Source organism: Scyliorhinus canicula, chromosome 4, assembly GCF_902713615.1.
Source record: "Scyliorhinus canicula chromosome 4, sScyCan1.1, whole genome shotgun sequence".
In the NCBI taxonomy this organism is placed as follows: Eukaryota; Metazoa; Chordata; class Chondrichthyes; order Carcharhiniformes; family Scyliorhinidae; genus Scyliorhinus; species Scyliorhinus canicula.
This window is the reverse complement of record NC_052149.1, coordinates 189,776,654-189,799,780: the sequence shown is the minus strand read 5'-3', so window position 1 is coordinate 189,799,780 and position 23,127 is coordinate 189,776,654. Positions and strand designations below refer to the sequence as shown.

Genomic DNA, 23,127 nt, shown 5'->3' with positions numbered 1-23,127 from the left:
CACATTTAGATGTTTTGTATAACTTAAATAGATTCATAATAGCCACACAGCATGAAGTGTACAGAGAATGATAGGAGTTTTATAATTCAGCATAAATGTGCTTTTATGGAAAATATGTCTTCAGAGAACATCTTTACAATTCAGTTCTATTTAATTATGCCATCGGTCAGCATAACCAAATACTGGAAAGATCCTCAATTTCTCTGCAATGCCCTTTGAAAGAAACTCCTTTTTTCTGTGCTGTGCATTCATCAATACAGAACATGTTCAAAATAATGCCTTGGATGACCTTGAATTTTAAATCTTTCCTGTAGACTGCCTGGCCTGCACCCACTTTTCTGTTGCTTTGTTTTTAGATTTATTATTTTCTCTTCAGTGTTTCACAAAAGACAACAAAATGAATTAAACTGTCAGAAATATTGCCTGCACCTCTAACATGGGCAAGCAGCTAATTTTAGGAAAATTGCATGACTCCCAGAATCTGTATATTATAACCAAATTAAACCTACTGGGATACCCTATCAGAAGGCATAGTTAAGTTACGATGAGGCAGACAAATAACAGAATGTGTATTTTGCAGACATCTGCAGTGTTCAACAACATCTTGGTTTAAATTGGTTCAGAGTTTGATTCATTCGCTCCCGTTTTAATCTTCTGTGGGCCATTTGTATCCACGTCGCTTCATGGCCTGGGAGCATGAGACACTCTGGGCCGCACTGCTATTTTTGTTGACAATGTCATTTTGTTGACAACAGAACATATGACTTAATGTATAAAAGTTGGGCAATGTCAGTCTTCCCTCTGTACATGCACAATACTTGTTTGGTAGCTCCATTTCTGACCCGATGAAGTGGAGCCACTATTGCTCCTCTGTAAGGATAAGATGGGAATCTCTACAATCTGTCCAGGTTGAAAGCAAAGAAAAAAATACGACACATTTTGACCAGAGAGCTCCTCCACGCTGATGATGCCATTTTAGTAGCCCACAAGGAAACCCAGTGACAAAAACATAGGGATTGTCTCTTCCCAGTCTGTAACTAGTCCTCCCTGAAACCATCATGAAAACTGGATATGCAGGGAAATTCCTGCCACATTTGTGGGAAAAGCAATGATCAGGAGCATGGCAAACAAAATGCGAAAGTGGGTCTAGGACACAGTTCTGCTCCACTCCATTCTTCGCCCTGAAATGGTGTCTAGGTACGCCAGCCTGACTGCTAGCCAACTTGCACACTATGGGCGGAATCTACCATTCGGAAGTCTAAGTTTGAGCTGGTCAGCTCATTGTGAATGCATCCACAAACAGTTCACCAAATCTCCTAATGGGGAAGACAGGAAGTCGCCGCCATTAACTCATTGGTTGAAACTCCAGACGCCATGTATAAAAGGGCACTGAGGCAGCCTGCATTATCACTTCCGCTTTTGCCCGGCCACTGCTCCATCCATCTCTGCTAAGCCCGCCTCCCTTCATCCTCATTTGGTCATCCTCCACTACCATCACCCAGTCTGAATACAGACACTCCCCAAAGGGGACAATGCAATGGTAACTCCCTGTTAATCACAGGAGGAGTGAAGTTTGTAGTGCATGCCACTTCTATATTCAAAAAAGTGAATGTTCCAATTTTTTGCTGGTAGGGAACGCAATTGCTTTTCACGAGCATGCATGACAACATGTGAATTTGTGCAAAAGGGTTTCCTGACATTGCTCGTCTGGAAGCTCAACCCACCAGTCTCAAGGACAGAATTCCTACAGATCATCCGGCCATGGGGAAACTAATTTTTGGCCTCACACCAAATGTCATAGAGGGTGGAGGAATCCTACTCTAACTTGTGTGGTGTCTTCATACAAGCATACAGTCAACCATCAGGTGAGCAATCAGTTGCATGAACCCAGTGTGGGAGCCTCTAATGGCAAGTGTGAAAGCTTCTATGGATGCTCAGACTGCTGTCATCTTAGTTCTGGAGTTCAGTATCATCTTTGAAGCATGAAGGAGTGTGTGAATAGCAGTTTCAAGAGTGTCAACCTCTAAATTTGGCCAGACAGCAGATCAGTTTAAAATACCATGGTCTGCTCTATCAGAGATCTGATGGAGCCTTGGTTGCAACAGTAGCTCACTGTACTCTAGTTCCTGACAGAACACATAAGACAAGTGGGTCAGATAGTTCTCCTTCTCCCCAAGCAGTCATCCTGACTTCCGATACTCCAGGTGAAAGAGAGGGGAGATTAATATCTGACACATGCTGAGAATATTGCGATTACTCCCAAGTAACTCCTGACAGATCTGTATGATACTCTGCCTGAATTCACATACAAGATGCTTTCTCAAAGAATGAAAGCACAGACTGCCATAGTGCATTGTTATTTGTTCATAGGAAGTGCATAGTGCTGTCAATGATTCCCTGCCTCTGAGAAATCCATCAAATCATGGAAATCTCACAGCTCTTTCCTTTTATGAAAAAATGAAATGAAATGAAAATCGCTTGTCACAAGAAGGCTTCAAATGAAATCACTGTGAAAAGCTCCTAGCCGCCACATTCCAGCGCCTGTTCAGGGAGGCTGTTACGGGAATTGAACCGTGCTGCTGGGTTGCCTTGGTCTGCTTTCAAAGCCAGCGATTTAGCCCTGTGCTAAACAGCCTTTTACTTGGCAACTTCAATGGGAAAGACAATGAAATCTTCAGCTCAGCAAAGAATGACTTGCCTAATGGAACTTCGCAAAATATAGTTGCATCTGGCCACCAAGACAATCTGCAGTGACCCTAATGCATAAGTATTAAGAGTGACAATTGCCTTAAAAGCAACAAGTAATGTGGTGCATTGGTGCTGGGCTTCAAGCGTTGCTGCAAGATGTGGCTGGATTCTCTGATGAAGCAAAGCAACCTGACCCACTGTAAGGATCAGGCAAGCCATGCAGATCCTAATGACACATGGTGTAAGGCTTCCCGTTCTTTCCTCCCCTTCTGGCAACATTCCCTGCAACAGCTTCTCCTCCTACTTATGTTACAACCTCTAGACAAGCCAAGCACCACACCCATCTTTTAACATCGCACTTAACCCCAGACCTCCCAAAAGCTGCAGCGCCTCCTCAAGTATGCTCTCCAAGATTTGTCAACAGTAAATAGAGCAGCCAACCAGTAGCCTATGAAAACTAACCACTCAACCTACTGAAGGTGAGATTCTCTTTAAATGTAATGCTGCAGCCTGCTTGTCGACTATTCCCACCATTATTTGACATAAAACCCCAAGGATTAATGAATCAGGCATTATCCAAACCAATATGTGAGAAAGGTCCTAAACAAGCCCTTATTAATTATTATGATTTAGCACCCCAGGGGCTGGTTTAGCACACTGGGCTAAATAGCTGACTTTTAAAGCAGACCAAGGCAGGCCAGCAGCACGGTTCAATTCCCGTACCAGCCTCCCCGAACAGGCGCCAGAATGTGGCTGGGTTAGGACACTGGGCTAAATAGCTGATTTTTAAAGCAGACCAAGGCAGGCCAGCAGCACGGTTCAATTCCCGTACCAGCCTCCCCGAACAGGCGCCAGAATGTGGCTGGGTTAGGACACTGGGCTAAATAGCTGACTTTTAAAGCAGACCGAGGCAGGCCAGCAGCACGGTTCAATTCCCGTACCAGCCTCCCCGAACAGGCGCCAGAATGTGGCTGGGTTAGGACACTGGGCTAAATAGCTGACTTTTAAAGCAGACCAAGGCAGGCCAGCAGCACGGTTCAATTCCCGTACCAGCCTCCCCGAACAGGCGCCAGAATGTGGCGACTACGGGCTTTTCACAGTAACCTCATTTGAAGCCTACTTTTGACAATAAGCGATTTTCATTTCATTTCTTTCACACCTTTAGTTGCCCAATCTAACGTAGCCGCTGAAAACATCTGGGGCTGTTCGGATCAGACGATCTCAGTCCAATTTTACTCTGAAAAATGAAGTTAAATTATGTTAACTTTCCAGCATATGGGGGTGGAGTTGCCCCAAAACTTGGAGCTATGCCTCATCACGGTGGGACTGCGGTCATGATCAAAAAGAGTGTCCAAATGTAGCTGATCAACTTTAGACCACTTCAATTTCAGGAAGGCCATGGTACCTCTCCAGTTTCTGGACCCTTAATCCTCTTCCTCCTCTCCCCTTCCTTTACACTCCCTCTCAATCGAGCAAGATATTTTTTCCCCTTTCAAGATTCACTAATCACCAAACAATCATTTGACGGTCGTAGTAAAATGATAACACCCATTTTTGATATTTGATTTCAAATATCATCCGATACATATGCAGCATGGATCATTAATATTAAGAGCAGTAACGATACAATGCAATGTTACTTTGTGTGAGTCTTATAGGTAATCCCACCATGACTATTAAACAAATCAGAAATTACATATTTTGCTTTAACAGCGCCGTGCAAAATTGTTAATTTGACAGGACAATATCCAGTTAATTATTTGTAACACTGTGCAGAAAATAACACTGATCTTGGTGACTGCCTCAGCCCTAATTAACATGTTCTGCACATTGCAACATGTGGACAGTGACAGTAAATTCATATTTGGGGGGAGTGGGGGGGAAGATTCAATAATTGCAAGCCTGATAAATTTCATACAGTGTTTTCCATTCTGTCGAACTAGAAGAAGACTTTCTTCTGTCTGAGTGCATGATATTATTCAATATAATTATTTCACACAGTCCTGACATCCCAGGAATCAGTCTGGTAAACCTTTGCTGCACTCCCTCTAAAGCTGGAACATCCTTCCTCAGATAAAGAGACCAAAACTGCACACACTATTCCAGGTGTGGCCTCACCGAGGCCCTGTATAATTGCAGCAAGACACCCCTGCTCCTGCACTCATCTTACCACTTTTGCTCCATCTTCTGGATCAAAATCTTCCATAATTTAAAAAAATTTTGTTTAACCTAACACTTCTGCAGTGATCTCGGAAAGTCGTCTAATCTATTCTTTGCACCCAAAAGTTGCAAATACAAGGTTGACCACTATTTGTTTCACTGGGATCAATGCACTGGTCTAAAAGAAATAAGTAGCTGACCAGTTGGTATTTTTATCAATAAATTCATAAGGAGGTGGGCGTCGCTGGCTGGGCCAGCATTTATTGCCCATCCCTAATTGCCCTTGAGAAGATGATGGTGAGCTACTTTCCTGAACCACTGCAGCCCATGTGATGTAGGTACACCCACAGTGCTGTTAGGGAGGGAGTGCCTGGATTCTGACCCAACAACAGTGAACAAACAGAGATGTATTTCCAAATCAGGATGGTGAGTGGCTTGGAGGGAAACCTCCAGGTGATGATGTTCCACCAGCTAGCAACTAAAAGATGGGCAGCTCTCCATTGCACTGAAGAGTTAGCCTGGATGATCTGTTCAGGTTTCTGATGTGGGTCTTGAACCTTTGACCTTGTAAAGCAGTTGCAAGAGTGAGAGATTAGATTGCAAATTGTACTCTGCCTGCTTATAGGTATAAATAAAGTTCCACTTCCCCAACAATTATTTTGGAATGTCATTGTGCTCAGGAGCCGAATCAGGACGCTGATCCCAGAGTTGGGAGAATCACGGAATTTACAGCTGGAAAGGAAGCTACTTGATCCATGTTAACTCGTCAACTGAAGTTGGAAAATCTAATCAGATTAAAATAATTGGTTGAAATATTATCGGTAATATCCATCCAAATTTCAGATTCGCCTTAGAAGCAGGGAAGGCTGCCAACCTGCAACCAAACTCAAAATTACCTCTTTTTACAGAGCTAAATTCATCTAAATTGCTTCACCTTTTATTACTTGATAAAATGGAAAAAAGTACTAATTTTCAATGCAGCCATATTGAACTTCAACTATCCCAGTGGTTCCTTTATGGAAGTTAGTTATCAACTGTGATTGAAGACTGCTTTTCACTCATTTAACTGGCCATAACACATCATGTACTCTTCGATGAAACCAATATTTTTTAAATGCAGAGCAATGTCTGGACTGCAAAGCTGATAAGGTTAAAGAACTAATTTCTAGTGCCTGCATCTGATGCAATTTGAATACCCCCCATTATTAGAGGCAGTCCAATCAGGTTTCAACCGCATCAACAGTATATTCAGATTATGAAGCATTGTGAGACAATTAAAGTCTTAATTTATTTATTTTATCACCTGAAGTGTTTTGCCCCTGAACTCCTGCACTGAAATCCAGGTATTTTAAATTGGTGTGATCCAGTAATCCAATGATTATCATCATTGCTAATTTATTATTTGAGTCCAATTTGTAGAACTGTTTCACATTTGCAGCAAATAGTGAGCAAGCTTATGCTTGAATTGATCGATTAGAAGCATCATACTGTAGTTAATCCTGTGCTTAGCATTATTCTGGTCAACAAATTTGTCATTCCTGCTCTGCAATTTTAATGCAATTTATGAACCCAAATAAAAAGCACATCATGCACAGTAGTGGATTCAATCTCCAGAATAGTCAAGTCAGAAAAAAATCTTTAGAATTGTTTCATATAAAACCACATCAGGGCTACAGACTAGTAAGTCAATGTAGGAGCTGTGAATATCACCCAAGTTTGTGGCACTTAACTTTATGCAACCCTGCATATTGACATTCATTTACTGCCCATTCATCAATTGTCAAGTATCCTAATCTGTAGGTATGCTTATAATGTAGGAATAGAAAAAAAAATTCCATATCGCCTGAATGAAACAAGATATTGGATCAAAGATTGACTTACTTCAATTTGGGGTTGCCACCTCAACAATCACAGCACAGGATCAAGCATTGTCCACACTGCTGGTTGCCTCTAGATCTAGGAGATCCTCAAGGACCGCTCTCAGAAGGCAGGGGAAGCAAATGGCCAGCAAAGTCAACTCACTGAGTCTGTAGACAAGGACCTGGCAGAAGGGGCCCAAGAAGTCTAAAGACCACCCACATATGATCAAAGTCAGTGAATGCATCTTCAAATGACATCTCCTACCTACCCATATCAGTAATCCCTCATGCTGCTCGATTCACCACGTCCCCATCACTCACCCAGCAGAACTCTCCAGGGCCCCTGCCAAATATTCAGAAATTCCCTTTCACCTATCTAACAAAGTTGCCAGCCTCATCCATCCCTCTCTGCCACCACATATCTCCAGCTATACAGCCACATACCATGGAACACAATCAGTGACACTCTGTTCTCTCTCTTGCTTGATGAAGCAGCACAAAACAGATGGGAACAGAGTAGAACCAGTAGGCTATACTTCAATTTCCCAAGCCCTTTCAATGAGATAGCTTGCTATATTATAAGACTGACTGCGAAGGGACATGCAGTATCTGATGCCGCTGAGAACATTGAAGATGTTTGTTCCCGATTCATGCTCCTTTTGAATTCCCAGCTCACCCCCATCTTGTGATCTGGCACAATGAACAAGCTGCTGATGGCGTGACCATGGACTTCTTTCTTCCCAATCCAATCTCTATCTCTCACCTTCCCCTTCTGATTTCCAAAAACGTGCAGGTTAGGTGGAACAGGCCCTTTGATCCTCCAAGTTTGCGCTGATCATGGTGCCTGTTTGAATTAAAACCTTCTGCACTTCTGGGATCCATATCCCTCGATTCCCAATCTATCCAAGTGTTTGTCGAGATGCTTCTTAAACATTGCTATCATACCTGCTTCAGCCACTTCCAGGCAATCACCACCCTCTGTGTAGAAAAACTTCCCTCGCACATCTCCTCTAAACTTTTCCACTCGCATCTTAAACCTATATCCCCTAATAATTGACGTTTCCACCCTGGAAAAAGGCTTCTGACTATTCACTCTGTTCATGCCCCTCATAATTGTGGGCAGCACGGTAGCATTGTGGATAGCACAATTGCTTCACAGCTTCAGGGTTCCAGGTTCGATTCCGGCTTGGGTCACTGCACAGCCTCCCAGTGTGTGCGTGGGTTTCCTCCGGGTGCTCCGGTTTCCTCCCACAGTCCAAAGATGTGCAGGTTAGGTGGATTGGCCTTGATAAATTGCCCTTAGAGTCCAAAATTGCCCTTAGTGTTGGGTGGGATTACTGGGTTATGGGGGTAGGATGGAGGTGTTGACCTTGGGTAGGGTGCTCTTTCCAAGAGCCGGTGCAGACTCGATGGGCCGAACGGCCTCCTTCTGCACTGTATATTCTATGATGATTGTGTAAACTTCTATCGAGTTGCCGACGTCCTTCCAGTGAAAAAATCCGAGTTTATCCAACCTCCCCTCATAGCTAATACCCTCCAGACGAGGCAACATCCTGGTAAGCCTCTTCTGTACCCTCTCCAAAGCCTCCACATCCCTCTGGTAGTGTGACAACTAGTGTTGTCTAACTAAGGTTTTTTTATAGCTGGAGCATGTCTTGCCAATTCTTATACTCAATGCCCCGATCAATGAACGCAAGCATGCCAGATGCCTTTTAACTACCTTATCCATCTGCGTTGTCACTTTCAGTGACCTGTGGACTTGAACACCCAGATCGCTCTGCCTGTCAATACTCAAAAGGGTTCTGCCATTTGCTATAAACTTCCCACCTGTGTTAGATCTTCCAAAATTACCTCACATTTGTCCGGATTAAACTCCATCTGCCATTTCTCTGCCCAAGTCTCCAACCAATCTACATCCTGTTGTAACCTCTGACAATCTTCATCACTATCTGAAACTCCACCAACCTTTGTGTCATCCACAAACTTACTAATCAGACCAGTTTTTTCCTCCAAATCATTTATATATACTACAAACAGCAAAGGTCTCAGCACTGACCCCTGTGCAACACCACTAGTCACAGCCCTCCATTCAGAAAACCACCCTTCTACTGCTACCCTCTGTCTTCTGTGACCATATCAGTTCGGTATCCATCTTGTCAGCTCTCCTCTGATCCTGTGAGACTTCAGCGTTTGTACCAATGCAAAGTAGTGCTTTTGTACCAGTGCACAACTAGTGCAAAGTTCCCTTTACCACGTGCACAAATCATAACATAAACCAATAACACAGAAATAAATGGTCATTTCTGCCATGTTACAACAATTTGAAAGTGAGAAATGTGTACGTAATGCTGTATTTCACTGTTATGATCATTCCATGGGAAATATCACAATCTGTAGTTCTGGCTGGTTGACTTGCTTTTCCTCATCTGTAATATAGATTTTACACTGGGAGAAACTTGCCTCTCCAGCAGTGTTCCATGCCTGTATTAGTGCAGTACTCATAGATTCATGGAGGAAAAGTGCTGGTCCATATCTAATATTGAAAAGTCAAACCTCTACAAGAGTGTGTATGCTGAGGTTTATAGACTGGTACCTATAGTAAACCTGCTCGGATTACTCCACAGAGCTTTACATATACAAGGGGCGAAATTCTCCCATCGGGAGACTAAATGCCGACGCCGGAGTGAAAACCAGAGTGTTTCACTCCAGCGTCGGAGGCCGCTCCTCGCCCCCTATTCTCCCACTCCCAGGGGGCTAGGAGCGGCGCTGCGTCAATTACGTGCGCCGGGCCTTGGCGCCGTGTGAAAGCGGCGCCGCGTAAATTACACGGCCGACACCGATCAAATGAAGTAACCCGCGCATGCGCGGTTGCCACCTCCCCGCGGACATGGAGGATTGTTCTTGCGGGGCGGCGGAGGAAAAGAGTGCGTCCTTTAGAGACGCCGGCCCGCCGATCGGTCACGGGCCAGACCCCTACTGAGCACCCCCCGATGCTCGATCCTCCCTCCCCCCCCACAGGCCGCACATGCAGCGTTGGTGCGCTTTTCACGCCGGCAGCGACCAGGTGTGGTTGGCGCCGGCATGAACCCGTCGGATTGGGTAGGCCGCTCGGCCCATCTGGGCCGGAGAATCGCCGCTTGCCTGCTACAAACTGCGAGCGGCGATTCTCCGAGCGGCCTGTCGTGAAACGCGGCACGCTGTTTGGGGGGGGGGGGGGGGGAGAGAATTGGGTGCCAGGGCGGCGTGGCGGGAATCGCCCAGCACTCCCACGATTCTCCCACCCGGCGTGGGGGTCGGAGAATTGCGCCCAAGATATTTTTTTATGCTGCCAACAAAATATGCGCCTGTTATGGAATTCCTATTTTATTAACTTTGCGACAAGAGCCTCAACATTTATGAACGATTGACAATTTCCCTTTAAATCTCTTGTTTTTTGGAACTTTGGCGATATTTTGGCCAAAGTTTGAAAACAGGTCCTAAATGGATACTGTGCTAATAAAACAAGTCTGAAGGTTTACTAAGTCCTAATTGCTAATTACAAAATTTGAACTTGCCTGCAGGTGCTTAAACAGAGACACCTGCAAGTTTAGCATCCAAGTGCTGATTGTATGGAGCAAAAATACATGAAGGTTCCACACATCCATTTCCACTGAAGGTGGAAGTGTTTTAACACACATTAGCAGGGTCCAGGGGCTGAGAGTACTCACTTACTCAGATGCAGCACTAAAGTCCCATTGGATAAAGTCCAAAGGAGGACTTCTGCACAGGAGTCTAGCTTGTTCTCGGTCTCCATCTCCTCCAGCAGCTGGTAATGTTCTGCCTGGCCTCACGTCCGTCTCACATTCCTTCTGCAAATCAGGTGCATTAATAGCAAGATGTCGATGGCCAAGAAGACCCTTTCACTCAGGAATTTCTGGATGGCATTGTGGCACAGTGGTTGGCACAGCTGCCTCATGGCGCTGAGGACCCAGGTTCGATCCCGGCTCCGGGTCCGATCCCGGCTCCGGGTCACTGACGATGTGGAGTTTGCACATTCTCCCTGTGTCTGTGTGGGTCTCACCCCCACAACCCAAAGATGTGCAGGGTAGGTGGACTGGCCATGCGAAATTGCCCCTTAATTTGGGGAAAAAAAAAGAATCGGGTACTCAAAATTTATGGGCGGCATGGTAGTACAGTGGTTAGCACAGTTGCTTCACAGCTCCAGGGTCCCAGGTTCGATTCCTGGCTTGGGTCACTGTCTGTGCGGAGTCTCACATTCTCCCAGTGTCTGCGTGGGTTTCCTCCGGGTGCTCCGGTTTCCTCCCACAGTCCCAAGATGTGCAGGTTAGGTGGATTGGCCATGATAAATTGCCCTCAGTGTCCAAAAAGGTGAGGTGGGGTTGCTGGGTTAAGGGGTAGGGTGCTCTTTCCAAGAGCTAGTGCAGACTTGATGGTCTGAATAGCCTCCTTACGCACTGTAGATTCTATGATTCTATGATCTTACAACACAGCATTTACTCCCTTTAGATGAAGTCCTCGGAGAATTTTCAAAATGAATGTTGATAGCGTTGAGGTTTTGACAGAAAATTTCCTAGAAAATTGCCTGATCTGTTTCAGCAGTTTTGGTTCTGCCATGGCCTCATTATGGCTTTGTCCGAAACATGCACAAAAAAGTTGAATCCCAAGGTGGAGTGAGAGTGACTGTCCTTGGCATCAAAGCAAAATTTGATTAGTGTGGCATCAAGGAACCTGAGCAAAATGGAGCTAAATGGGTATCAAGTGGAAACTCTCCAATGCTTGGAGTCATGCATAGCACTATTGTAGTTGTTCAATCATCTCAGTTGCTTCAGGATATTCTCAGGATAGTGACCGAGGACCAACGATCTTTGACAGCTTCATGAATGACCCCCCTGCATCAACAAGGTCAGAAGTGGAGATGTTCAATGATGTTTGCATATTATTTGCAATTCCTCAGATACTGAAGCAGTCCATGCCCTCATGAAACCAGACCTGGATAATATTCATGCTTCAGCTTATATTCTATTCATACCACACAAGCACCAGGCAATGACCATCTCCAACAAAAGAAACTCTAACCATCACCCATCGACATTCAAAGGGAACACATCACTGAATCTTCTTGCATCAACATTCTCAGAGTTACAGTTGACCAGGAACCTAACTGGACAAGCCCGTTTAGAAACTGTGGCTACAAGAGCAGGTCTGAGACTGGGAATTCTACGAGTAACTTCTCTCCTGACTCCCCAAAGCCCAATCATCTTCAAGGCACAGGTCAGGAGTGTGATGGAATCCTCCTCAGTTACTTGAATGAATTCAGCTGCAACAACACTCAGGAAGTTCGAAACCATCCAGAACAAAGCAGCCCACTGGATCAGGAACCCATCTAGCATCTGAATTACTCACTCCCTTTACCACAGTGCAGTGACAGGGGTATGTACCATCTACAAGGTGCATTGCAGCAACTCACCAAGACTCATTTAACAGCACCTTCCAAACCTTATCACTTGGAAAAGCAAGGGCTGCAAACTCATGGGAACACCATCACCTGCCAGTCCCCCCCCCCCAAGCCACAAACCATCCCGACTTGGCCCTTCCTTCACGGTCACTAGGTCAATATCCTCTACGTCCCTTTTACTGGCATGGAGGTAGACTTCAGCTGTTCCAGATGATGCCAAATGGCATTCGGTTGTAGCAGAATCTGCCAAAAGGCATGTTGAAGGTGCAGAGCCTTCTGCTGGATTCTTCAAGTTGGATTTGCCAAAATCCTTGGGATGCGTCCAATTTTGTGAAGAAGCACACGTTTCTTCGCTCTTCAGGATGGGTTAATGTTCCCGCATAATGTTTTTATTTAGATCCTTGGGGTCAATGCAGATGCGTAGGTCCCTGAAGGCTTCTTTACGCACACCGTCGAGCTGACCCAGTCGGTTGGTTCAGTGACCTTGGAGATGATGCCTTTTTGTTGTAGACCCGTGAGCTCTGCCTTCAGGCGCTTTCTCAGTGGAGCAGGGACTCGTCGTGGTGTGTGGACCACTGGCTTGGCATTGGGCCGCAGTAGAATCTTGTACTCGGACAGCAGCGTGCCCATCCCGCTAAATACATCTGGGTACTGGGTTAGGATGTCGTCGATGCTGGCCTGAAGATCCGAATGGGATGGCGTTGTGGTGTAGACTAGGCACTTTGAATGAGATTCAGTTGCTTGCAGGCGTGCGCACCTAGCAGGGACGCCCTGTCTGGTTTAACAATCTCAAAGCATAAGCTTGCTTGTGTGTGTCAGTTGGCCATCTGCAGATGGCAGGACCCCAGTGCCTTGATTGAGTTTCCATTGTAGTCCAGGAGTTTGCAGGCAGCTGGAAGGATTGTGGGCGGCTTCTTGATTCTCTTGAAGTCCACCTGCGAAATCAGGTTGGCGGAGGCACCTGTGTCCAGTTTGAACGGGATGGGGCTGTGGCTGACCTTCATCACTGCATGCCATTCGTCCTCGGAATCCACGGCCGGGATTGATTGGGTTTGCGATGTGTCCGGTGTGGTGCATTCGCACTTCGTAACAAAGCCCACTCGGTAAGTGTTGTCTGGATCCGTCACACTGCCTGGATCAGAGTCATGCATTCGGTGTTGCACACTTCTGATGCGCCGCTGTCGGAATTGGGAGTGCTGGCTCCTGACTGGTGGTGTAGATCTGCACAGGGCTGCATAGTGGTTTGGTTTCCCACAGTTTAAACAGCGTTTGCCTCTTGCAGGGCAGGTTTCTTTTTAATGGGCGGTGCCACAGTTCACACACTTCATGACGTCGGCGTCATGATGCTCAGTGCGCCGTTGTGCATGCACGGTGTGGTTCTCGGACGTCTGCACCTGCGCAGTGCGGTTTTCAGCCGCTTTGTGTTCCTGATTGCATTGCGCATGCGTCGGGCCCTGGGAAAAGCGCGCAAAATGGCCACTTTCATCAATGTGGAGGTCCTGCATCCAGAAGATGGCCTGAACACACTCCACCTCATGGGAGGTTTGTTTTTCACTTTCTACCGTTTTGTACTGTGATAGCGATTTTTAGAGTGCACATGCACGGTACACGTTTCAATCGTGGCTGGCAGGGTCATGTGCTTGATTTTCAACAATTGCTCTCACAGAGGATCAGAGTGGACTCCAAAAACGATTTGGTCTCTTATCATGGAGTCATTGATATCACCGAAGTTGCAGGAATGCGCTAGCAGTCTAAGGTTAGTTAGATAGGAGTTGAAGGATTCATCTTTACCTTGCATCCTCTGCTTGAAGATGTAGCTCTCGAAGATTTTGTTGGTGTCCACCTCGCAGTGGCTGTCGAATTTGTCCAGGATTGTTTGGTACTTCGTTTAGCCCTGCCCTTCGGTAAAGTGAAAGGAGTTGAAGATCTCTATTGCATGATCACCCGCAGTGGTGAGTAGAAGAGCTATCTTCCGAGCATCAGTCATTGAAGTTGGATGCTTCCACGTAAAGTTGAAATTTCTGCTTGAATGATTGCCAGTTGGCACTAAGATTGACGGTGGTCCTGAGCTGATGAGGAACCTGAATCGTGTCCATTGTGCCTGTATTCAGTAGCTGGTTGTCACGGATCTTGCTGAGTTGAACTAAATAGATTGAACAGTCACTCCTGCTATCATGTCGTGTTATGCTGCTTCGGATAACACAGACTGCTACTTGATGCAGTCTTAACTAAAGGATGCTCCAGGCTCTGAAATGAGTTCAACGTGTTTATTTAACTATTAACACAGTTCTCAAATGAGTTTGACTCTCTACTAATCTAACTGTAGTAACTCAGTCTAACTGTACCAGCTTGCTCTCAGCCATGTGCTGGGGTGTGATGCTGCTGATCAACCCTGTCTAACTCTCTAGATGTCTGTCTGTGGAAAGAGGCAGGGTGTGAGTGTCTCGTCCCTTTTGTAGTGTTTATGTCATGCCCCCTTGTGGTCATGCCACCTCTGAGTGTCCAGACTGCCCATTGGTTGTGTCCTATTCTGAGTGTTCATTGGTTGCATGTTTGCATATCATGACAGATCTGTGTATCCATTTGGTTCTATGGGAAATCCTGGGTTGAGATTTGAGACTTGGTGGTGCCGGTCCTCCCCTCATCATCCTGTAATTATATCATGGCTGTCTGTTCTAGCCTGGGCCTGGAGAATAATCCATTGAATCCCTACAGTGAAGAAGGGGGCTGTTCAGCCCATCAAGTCTGCACCGACCTGCCAAAAGAGCACCTTACCTAGGGCCACTCTCCCGGCCTATCCCCATAACGCCGCGCATTGATCATGGCCAATCCACCTAACCTACGCATCTTTAGACTGTGACAGGAAACCCTGGGGCACCCGGAGGAAACCAACACAGACACAGGGAGAATGTGTGAACTCCACATGGAGAGTCACCCTGGGCCGGAGTCCAATTTGGGTTCCTTGTGCTGTGAGGGAGCAGTGCTAATCACTGTGATACCATGCCTGCCTTCAGAGTGTCTTTGAACTGTGAGAATTAGTTGATTTCCCCTTGAGCTCTGGGGTTTTGAGCTCTGAGGTTTTCAGGATATTGTTTTCTTCCTTCTGTCATTTTGTTTTGTAGTTGTGGGTACAATGTAGGTCTGTGATGTTGCATGCATCTTGTTCTAGTGCAGATGGGTTATATATCTGTGAAGGAAATATACTGGGGATTTCATCCATGAACATAGAATCCCTACAGTGCAGAAGGCCATTCGGCCCATCAGATCTGCACCAACACTCTGGGAGAGCACCCTATCCCCATTACACCATAACCCCACCTAATCTGCACACTCCTGGACAGCAAGGGGCAATTTTTATCATGGCCAATCCACTTAACCTGGACATCCTTGGACTGGATTTATATGGTCTTATTGGTTCCCATTCTTGCATTGACTACTGTTGTGCGCTGCACCTATTGTACATTGTTACCCACGGCTATTCTTTTTTGTTTTTATTTTGTTTGATGCAATTCCCATTAAAATTGAAACTCCAATAGAAAGACTTACAGAATTGTACTTCTGAACCACACTGTTGTCAATTCTATTTAAAAACATAATCAGCACATATTTGCAATGTGTTTGTATTTCACGTGTCAGCACTGGTGACATCACTCAGATTTGAATCAGTGACAAGAGTAAACAAAATTGTTCTCAGTTCGACCATGATCACATGGTCTCTTCCCTTCTCCGCTAGAATGACATAGGCCTCTTTTCTTCCCCATCCCTTATATTGAGGTCACTGCACACCATAACCAAGATAAAACCAATCTATTCAATAACCCCTTGATAATTTTCACGAAGGGTTTATAAATGAGATTATGTTGGATTTCAAACCAGCATAAAGTAAGCATAAAAGCAGGTGTGTGTATGAAATCAGATTAAAGGATCAAAGCACGGAAGAATTATTTCTGCCACATGCAGAAATCTTTCAAATTTCCATCCCACTTCAGTGTGCAACAAGTTAAATCCAACATACAAGATGATCCATGTAACCAATCTAGAGAGCAGCACCCAAATTTCATACTTACTGACCACAACACACTTCAACCTACCCAATCTCAATAAGTGATTCTATCTTCAGGTCCCTTTTACGAATCCTAATTATTGGAAATTATCTAACCACTCACTAAATATTGGTAGATAATAAACTCCAGAACCAAGAATGACGTAGATTCACAAATTATCGGATGATCAGGGAATGCAGTATGACAGCATCAACACAAACACAAAAAAGCTGGTAAGTACCTCCAGAAGGAATACCTTCCTGTCTTGCCACAGTTTCAATCAGCCCCATCAGCAGAACCAGGGCAACCGAATTAAGCAGTGCCTAAGAACCAGCAATGGCTGAGACTATCGGGGGAATAGAACTCAGATATCAGGCAGAGGGAAAAATCTCAACAAATCTCAATCTCAAAGTTATAATCAGCAGAGTGTGAAGAAGCGCAAATAACTTACCGGGAAGTATTTAGACTATTGGTTAATATTTTTGATGAACGGGACCTCATAAATGGGAACCTCTCAAGTGAACCCAGTGTTTGCGAGTACAGGAACAGGATGAGTGGGCAGCACTGTAGCATAGTGGTTAGCACTGTGGCTTCACAGCACCAGGGTCCCAGGTTCGATTCCCTGCTGGATCACTGTCTGTGCAGAGTCTGCACGTTCTCCCCGTGTGTGCGTGGGTTTCCTCCGGGTGCTCCGGTTTCCTCCCACAGTCCAAAGACATGCAGGTTAGGTGGATTGGCCATGCTAAATTGCCCCAAGTGTCCTAAAAAGGTTAGATGGGGATATTGGGTTGGGAGGATAGGGAGGAAGTGAGGGCTTAAGTGGGTCGGTGCAGACTCAATGGGCCAAATGGCCTCTTTCTGCACTGTATGTTTTATGAGTGTAGAGGTGAATGAATGGGTGCCGAGGTGGTGCAAAAGTGAGGGATTCAGATTCTTGGGGTATTGGGATCAATGCTGGAGCAGCCAGGCCAGGCAGCTACACCACCAATGTCCTTGTGCTGAGGTTAACTCCTGGCATAGGGAAGAGTTTAAGCTAATTTTGAAGGGAGAGGAGAACCGGAATGCAGCAGCTGAATGGAGACAACAACATGCATAGAAGAAGGTACAAACAGCAACAGAACAGGGATTTATTTTCTTTATTTTTTCATGCGATGTGGGCAATGCTGGTAAGGTCAGCATTTGTTATCCATCCCTAATTGCCTTTGAACTGGGTGGCTTGCTAGGCCATTTTCGGAGGACGGGTTAAGAGTCAACCGCATTGCTGTAAATCTGGATTCACACGGAGGCCAGACCAGAAGAGGATGCCGGATTTCCTTCCTTAAAGGAAAGTGAACCAGATGGGTTTTTACAACAATCGACAATAGTTTCATTGTGTGTGTATAATGATTTAAAGCCACGAATCACTCATGCAAACACATTTGTGTTTTTAATTCTAGGCATATGTGAACAGAAACAAGAGTACATAAAGTTTGAAAATGTTGTAATATGCCTTTAAGAGGTAACGGCATGCCAGCATTTTAAGTGCATTTTATAACAACCATTATTGAACTAGATTTATATTTCAGATTTATTAATTGAGTGTAAAATCCACCAACTGACGTGATGAAATTTGAACCTATATCTTCAGAACAGACTGGGTCTCTGGATTATTGGCCCAATTATATTCCCACTACACCCCCGTCTTCCCCAAATATAGTGTAGAAAGAGCAGTAATAGATGAAAGAAAAAAGCCAAGCCAATTAACATCATGTCAGATTGTATATTGTGTTAATGCAAGAGTGTTACAAACAAGCTTGCTGGGTACAAGTGCAAATTGCAACATAGGGTTGTCATATAATGGAGGCCTGGCTTAAACATGAGTAGGTATGGGACGTAAACATTCCTGGCAACAATGTACTCAGGAGGGATAGGGAATTTTTGGAGGTGGGAAAGGAGTAAGTGGGGTGACAATATTGATCAGGAATATCTCCTACAGGAGATAATTCAAAGACTGAACCTAATTCATTAGAGTTAAGGAACAGAAAATGAGCTATACATTGCTGGGTGTATACAATAGACCCCCAATTGTGAGCCAGAGATGATAGTGGTACAAATCTGTAGACAATTTTAAAATGTAAAAAGTCGAGCACAAAATATTTTCCCAATCTGTGTGCGGGTACCTGAAGAGGATAAAGAGAAAGGAAGGTGCTAAATTTCACAAATGTTTATAGGAGAACTTGGGCTGTGTTGCCAGCCCAATAAGAATCAGTAGTGGATCTAGTTCTGGGGAATAAATTGGGCAAGTGGAGTGTGTTTCAGTGGGAAACATCTGAATGTTATGGAAAGGAACAAAGAAATCCACAGGTGAAAATAACCAATTAAGAGAGCCAATTTCAGTGAATTGAGAAGTTTAGCTGGACTGGAAACAAAGATGGGAAATCAGTAAATGAGTAATGGTGGGCCTTCCAGGTGGAGATTCATTTAAGGAGGAAACATGGGGCACTGGGACATCCAAAGCCACAACTGCCTGGATGACAAAGGGAATATAAGAGAAAATAAAGAAGAAAAAGGCTTATGTCAAAATGTTCGAACCAGAGTAGAAATCAAAACCAGGCAGGATACAGGCAGTGTTGGGGGAAATTAAAAGGATATAAGGAGATCAAAGAGAGAGTAAAATAAATGATTGGGGGTGGGGGTAACATAAAGACAACCTAAAAAATATCTTCTAAAAAGTAAAAGGATAATTAAAAGAATGGTGAGGCCGACCGAGGACAAATGAGGCCTGGAGTTGGCTGAAAGAGGGACACAAAATAAAATTATGATGAATCTGTTGCAGCACACCATTTTTGGGGGGGGAAGGAGCATGGTAAAGACATTGGATCGAATACAAATAGATGGAAAGGAGATTTTTAATGGGCTGGAATCACTCAAATTTAACAAGTCACTCAGTCTAGATGCATCTTTGGTTGTTTCGGAAGCCAAGGTGGAGATAGTAAAAGCTCTAATTACAAACTTTCAGTCTTCCTTGGATATGTTAGTGGTGCCAGAGGGCTAGAGAATTGCAAATAATACACACAGCTTATAAAAAGGGAAAAGGGAAAACCTTAGTGACTAAGGCAATTTAATCTAACATCAGTAGTGGGGAAATTAGTAGACACCATTATCAAAGGAGGAAATGACTTCTTCATTGGAGAAACATGGATAAATAGGAGCAGCCAGCTTGCATTTTTTTTAAATAAAGGTACAGCATCCAACTACCCTGATTGAGTTATAGATAGAATAGAACAGTACAGCACAGAACAGGCCCTTCGGCCCTCGATGTTGTGCCGAGCAATGATCACCCTACTCAAACCCACGTATCCACCCTATATCCGTAACCCAACAACCCTCCCCCCTTAACCTTACTTTTTTTAAGGACACTACAGGCAATTTAGCATGGCCAATCCACCTAACCCGCACATCTTTGGACTGTGGGAGGAAACCGGAGCACCCGGAGGAAACCCACGCACACACGGGGAGGACGTGCAGACTCCGCACAGACAGTGACCCAGCCGGGAACCGAACCTGGGACCCTGGAGCTGTAAAGCATTTATGCTAACCACCATGCTACCGTGCCGCCAGTTCTTTGATTAAGTCACTGGGAGGGTTGATCAAGGTAGTGAAGTAGATGTTGGATATCAAGACTTTTAAAAGACATTTTACAAGACTTATTCCAAAAATATAAACACATGAGGGATAGCGTAATTTGAGTACGTAATTGGCTAAGGAATGACAGAGATTATTAAAGGCAGAAATTATTAATGAACATAGGTCTTTCAGACCAATGCCATGTATGCATTGGGATTCCCCAAGAATCATCAGTGTTAAGACTACTGTATTTTTTATTAAATTAAAATGACTTGCATGTGTGTACATAAAAGTGAAATTTTGAAATTTGTAGATGATGACAAGACCTGGCAACATAGTAAATATGGAGCAGGATAGAAGACTTCAGGAGGACAGACTACTGAAACGGAAAGACACATAGCAGATGAGATTTAATGCAGATAATTGTAAAGTGATGCACTTTGGGAGAACTGATAAGGACATCTGTATAACTTAAATGGTAGTATTTTGAGGGGTTGCAAGAACATAGGGACCAGGAATTCAAATTTACAAATCCTTGAAGATCACAAAGCAAGTTAATAAAGCTAAAATGTATGGGATTTGCAAATAGGCTAGTTGAATACAAAAGCAAAGAAGCCACTGTAAAACATCACGAAACACTGGTGAGGCATCTGCTGGAGTATTGAGTATATTTCTGGGTACCACACTTTCTGAAGATTACCAAGATAAAAGGATGATATTTGGGACAATGGACTTTAGTTACGTGGAAAGATTGCTAATTGAACATCTTTTGGCTTTTTATGGCCATCAATAATCAAATACAAAATGTTTCAATTTTATAACTTATTGAAAGTCAGAACCTATCTCAGCCAAGGAATAACAACTTTTAAGGACACTTGTCCTCAGTTAAATTCAATTGCCTCATGTTTTAAAAATCACACCCACAGCTATTCATTGCATTAAAAATCAACGTTATTCCTTCGCTAAATTACATTAGTCCCTGTAATAAGTCAGCAGTTAAGTTTTCTTTTGAATAAATTCTCACCTGCTAATCGCTGACAGGGAATTAAATGTGAGCATGCTGATGTTGGGAATGGCAACCCAATAAAAACATTTATTTTTAAAAAATGTTAGGAATGGCAGAGGAAAACTTCAGGATCAACCATAAACTCGAATAAGTCTCAGCCAGTATAACGCCAAGAGTCCACATCTCCATTAATATTAATTTCTACGTTTTCTATTATATTTAAATCTAGCGTAATTATTGGCGAGATGATGAGAACCGTCGTTTCAATCATGCGTTATACCATCACATATAGAATTTAATGCTGCAATGTGCAGTGAGTTTCGGCAGGGAAGGGGTTAATATGTGAAGGTTGGCTTGTTGTGGAAGGCGTGCTGGAATGCCGCTTACCAGCCCATCACAGTTACTGATGGCGACCGAAGCCCCCGGTACATCAGTGATATCTCCGGAGTAGACGCAGTCTCCATGCAGAGGCTCCTTGCGAGTGACATTGCCGTCCTGCCACTCCACCGTCGCTCGAGGTGCCACCAGCCTGGAGTTGAGCTTCAGCCGGAGGTGAAACTGCTGTCCGAACACGGTGACATTGTAATACAACTGCCCATCAGCTGGAGCTTGCTGGAAACTCCCACTGTGCCTTTTAGACCGTCTTTTGCCAGATGCTGACACAGCGTGGGATAGAAATCTCCCCTGCACATCTGTGCTGCTTGGAGTCATCAGCTCATAGTTGTCCAATTTGTCCTGAAGTAAATCTGCAATTAGACAAGAGGCGCAAAAAAAACGCGGTGAACTTTCAAAAGCGACGCCTGCAATCACACCATCAAAACAAGGAGTTCATATGTTAAGTGTAAATATTTACACATCTCGGCTCTAAACTTCACAGCTGCACAGCCTCACTGGCATGGGATTGGCAAGTCGATACCATGCCTAAAATTGTACCAATGTTGTATCAATTTCGCAGTAACAAACTTAGTTCCGGATACAATCAAAGAGGCAGGAGATACACAAATGCCACTGCAGTCTCCAGGAAAATCCCGCTCCAATTGGTGTCCCTTATTCTTTTAAAAGAAAAGTATTGGAGATCAGATAAGGAAAGCGAGTGAAGGAAACCCCCCCAACCACCGACCGACCCACCCCACCACCACCACCACACACACACATACATACATACCTGTATACTGAGCGAGATAAAGGCCGTCAGCACCGAGAAAGGCTATAAGGGCAAAGTACAGCGTTCCGCACAAGTAATCCATCGCACGCTCCAAAGTGTCACAAACTTGTTGGGGTTTCGCATTAAAGTTGAGCGCTTGCTGTCGACTGCGGCTCCGGGCGGTGCCAGAGCAGCGGCGGGGGCGGGGGGCTGCCGGCAGGCGCTGCCTCAGTATCTCCTTCAACCAGTCCCTTAACTCGGTGTCACTGGATCGGAGGCAGCGAACCAGAGGCCGGGAGGTTGGGAGAAATATTGAAAGCACGGGACGTACAACATGAAGTCACTGTGATTGACAGATCGCGGCCACTGCACCGAGAGAGAGAGAGAGAGAGAGAGAATACGGGAGGAGGCAGTTTGGGCTCCACCACGTGTACATCTAGATCCTGCGAAGAAGCAGAAGATTTCAATGATCTTGTGTGAGAAGTTGAGAATTCCGCTTCCTTCCACTCCAGACTGCTTGAGCAAGGGCTCCCTCTAGGTTCGAGTGGAGCAGCCACCCAAAAGATTCCACCAAAAAAAGCTACATCGATACAGGCTAAAAACCGAAATCGCTGGGAAATCTCAGCAGGTCTGGCAGCATCTGCGGTGCTCCGAACGAGTGAGTTACCCGGACTCCAAACAAACTCTTCTCTCCCTCCCCGCAGATGCCACCAGACCTGCTGAGGTTTATTTCAGCGTTTTCTGTCTGTCAGATTTTCAGCGTCGGCAGCATTTTGCTTTCACACAAATGTGGGATCTGACCAGGTCGTCGGATCTATATATAATAAAAACAGAAACTCAGCAGATCTGGCCGCATCCCTGGAGAGAGTGGCAGAGTTCGCCTTTCAGCTCCATGTGGCCCTTCTACAGGACTGAAGAGGGATAGAAAGATGATGAATTATATACTTGGAGAGTGGAAGGGCAGACTGGAAGGTCAGGGATAGGGCAGAGCTAAGGAGAGACTGACAAAGATGTCAGAACATAAGAAAAAGGGGGGCATTGAGGATTAATTAAATGCTAATAGAATTATAGAATTCTGACTATGCAGGAGGCCATTTGGCCCATCGAGTCTGCACCAACCCTCCGAAAGAGCATTCTACCTAGGGCCACTCCCCTGGCCAGCCTGC

General features: G+C 44.8%; 1 protein-coding gene across 1 annotated transcript in view; it reads right to left on the bottom strand.

Moving 5' to 3' along the window:
- The window catches only part of LOC119965245 (A disintegrin and metalloproteinase with thrombospondin motifs 2-like), a 274,960-nt gene extending 252,293 nt beyond the window's left edge, over positions 1 to 22,667 (bottom strand). Inside the window, exons 1-2 of the mRNA XM_038795731.1 lie at positions 21,983 to 22,667; positions 21,205 to 21,563 (exon numbers count right to left, since the gene is read on the bottom strand). Of these exons, the coding sequence (XP_038651659.1) occupies positions 21,205 to 21,563; positions 21,983 to 22,064 (441 nt within the window). The 5' untranslated portion in view covers positions 22,065 to 22,667. The remainder of the gene's footprint in view (positions 1 to 21,204; positions 21,564 to 21,982) is intronic.
- Between the last annotated feature and the right edge of the window lie 460 nt (positions 22,668 to 23,127).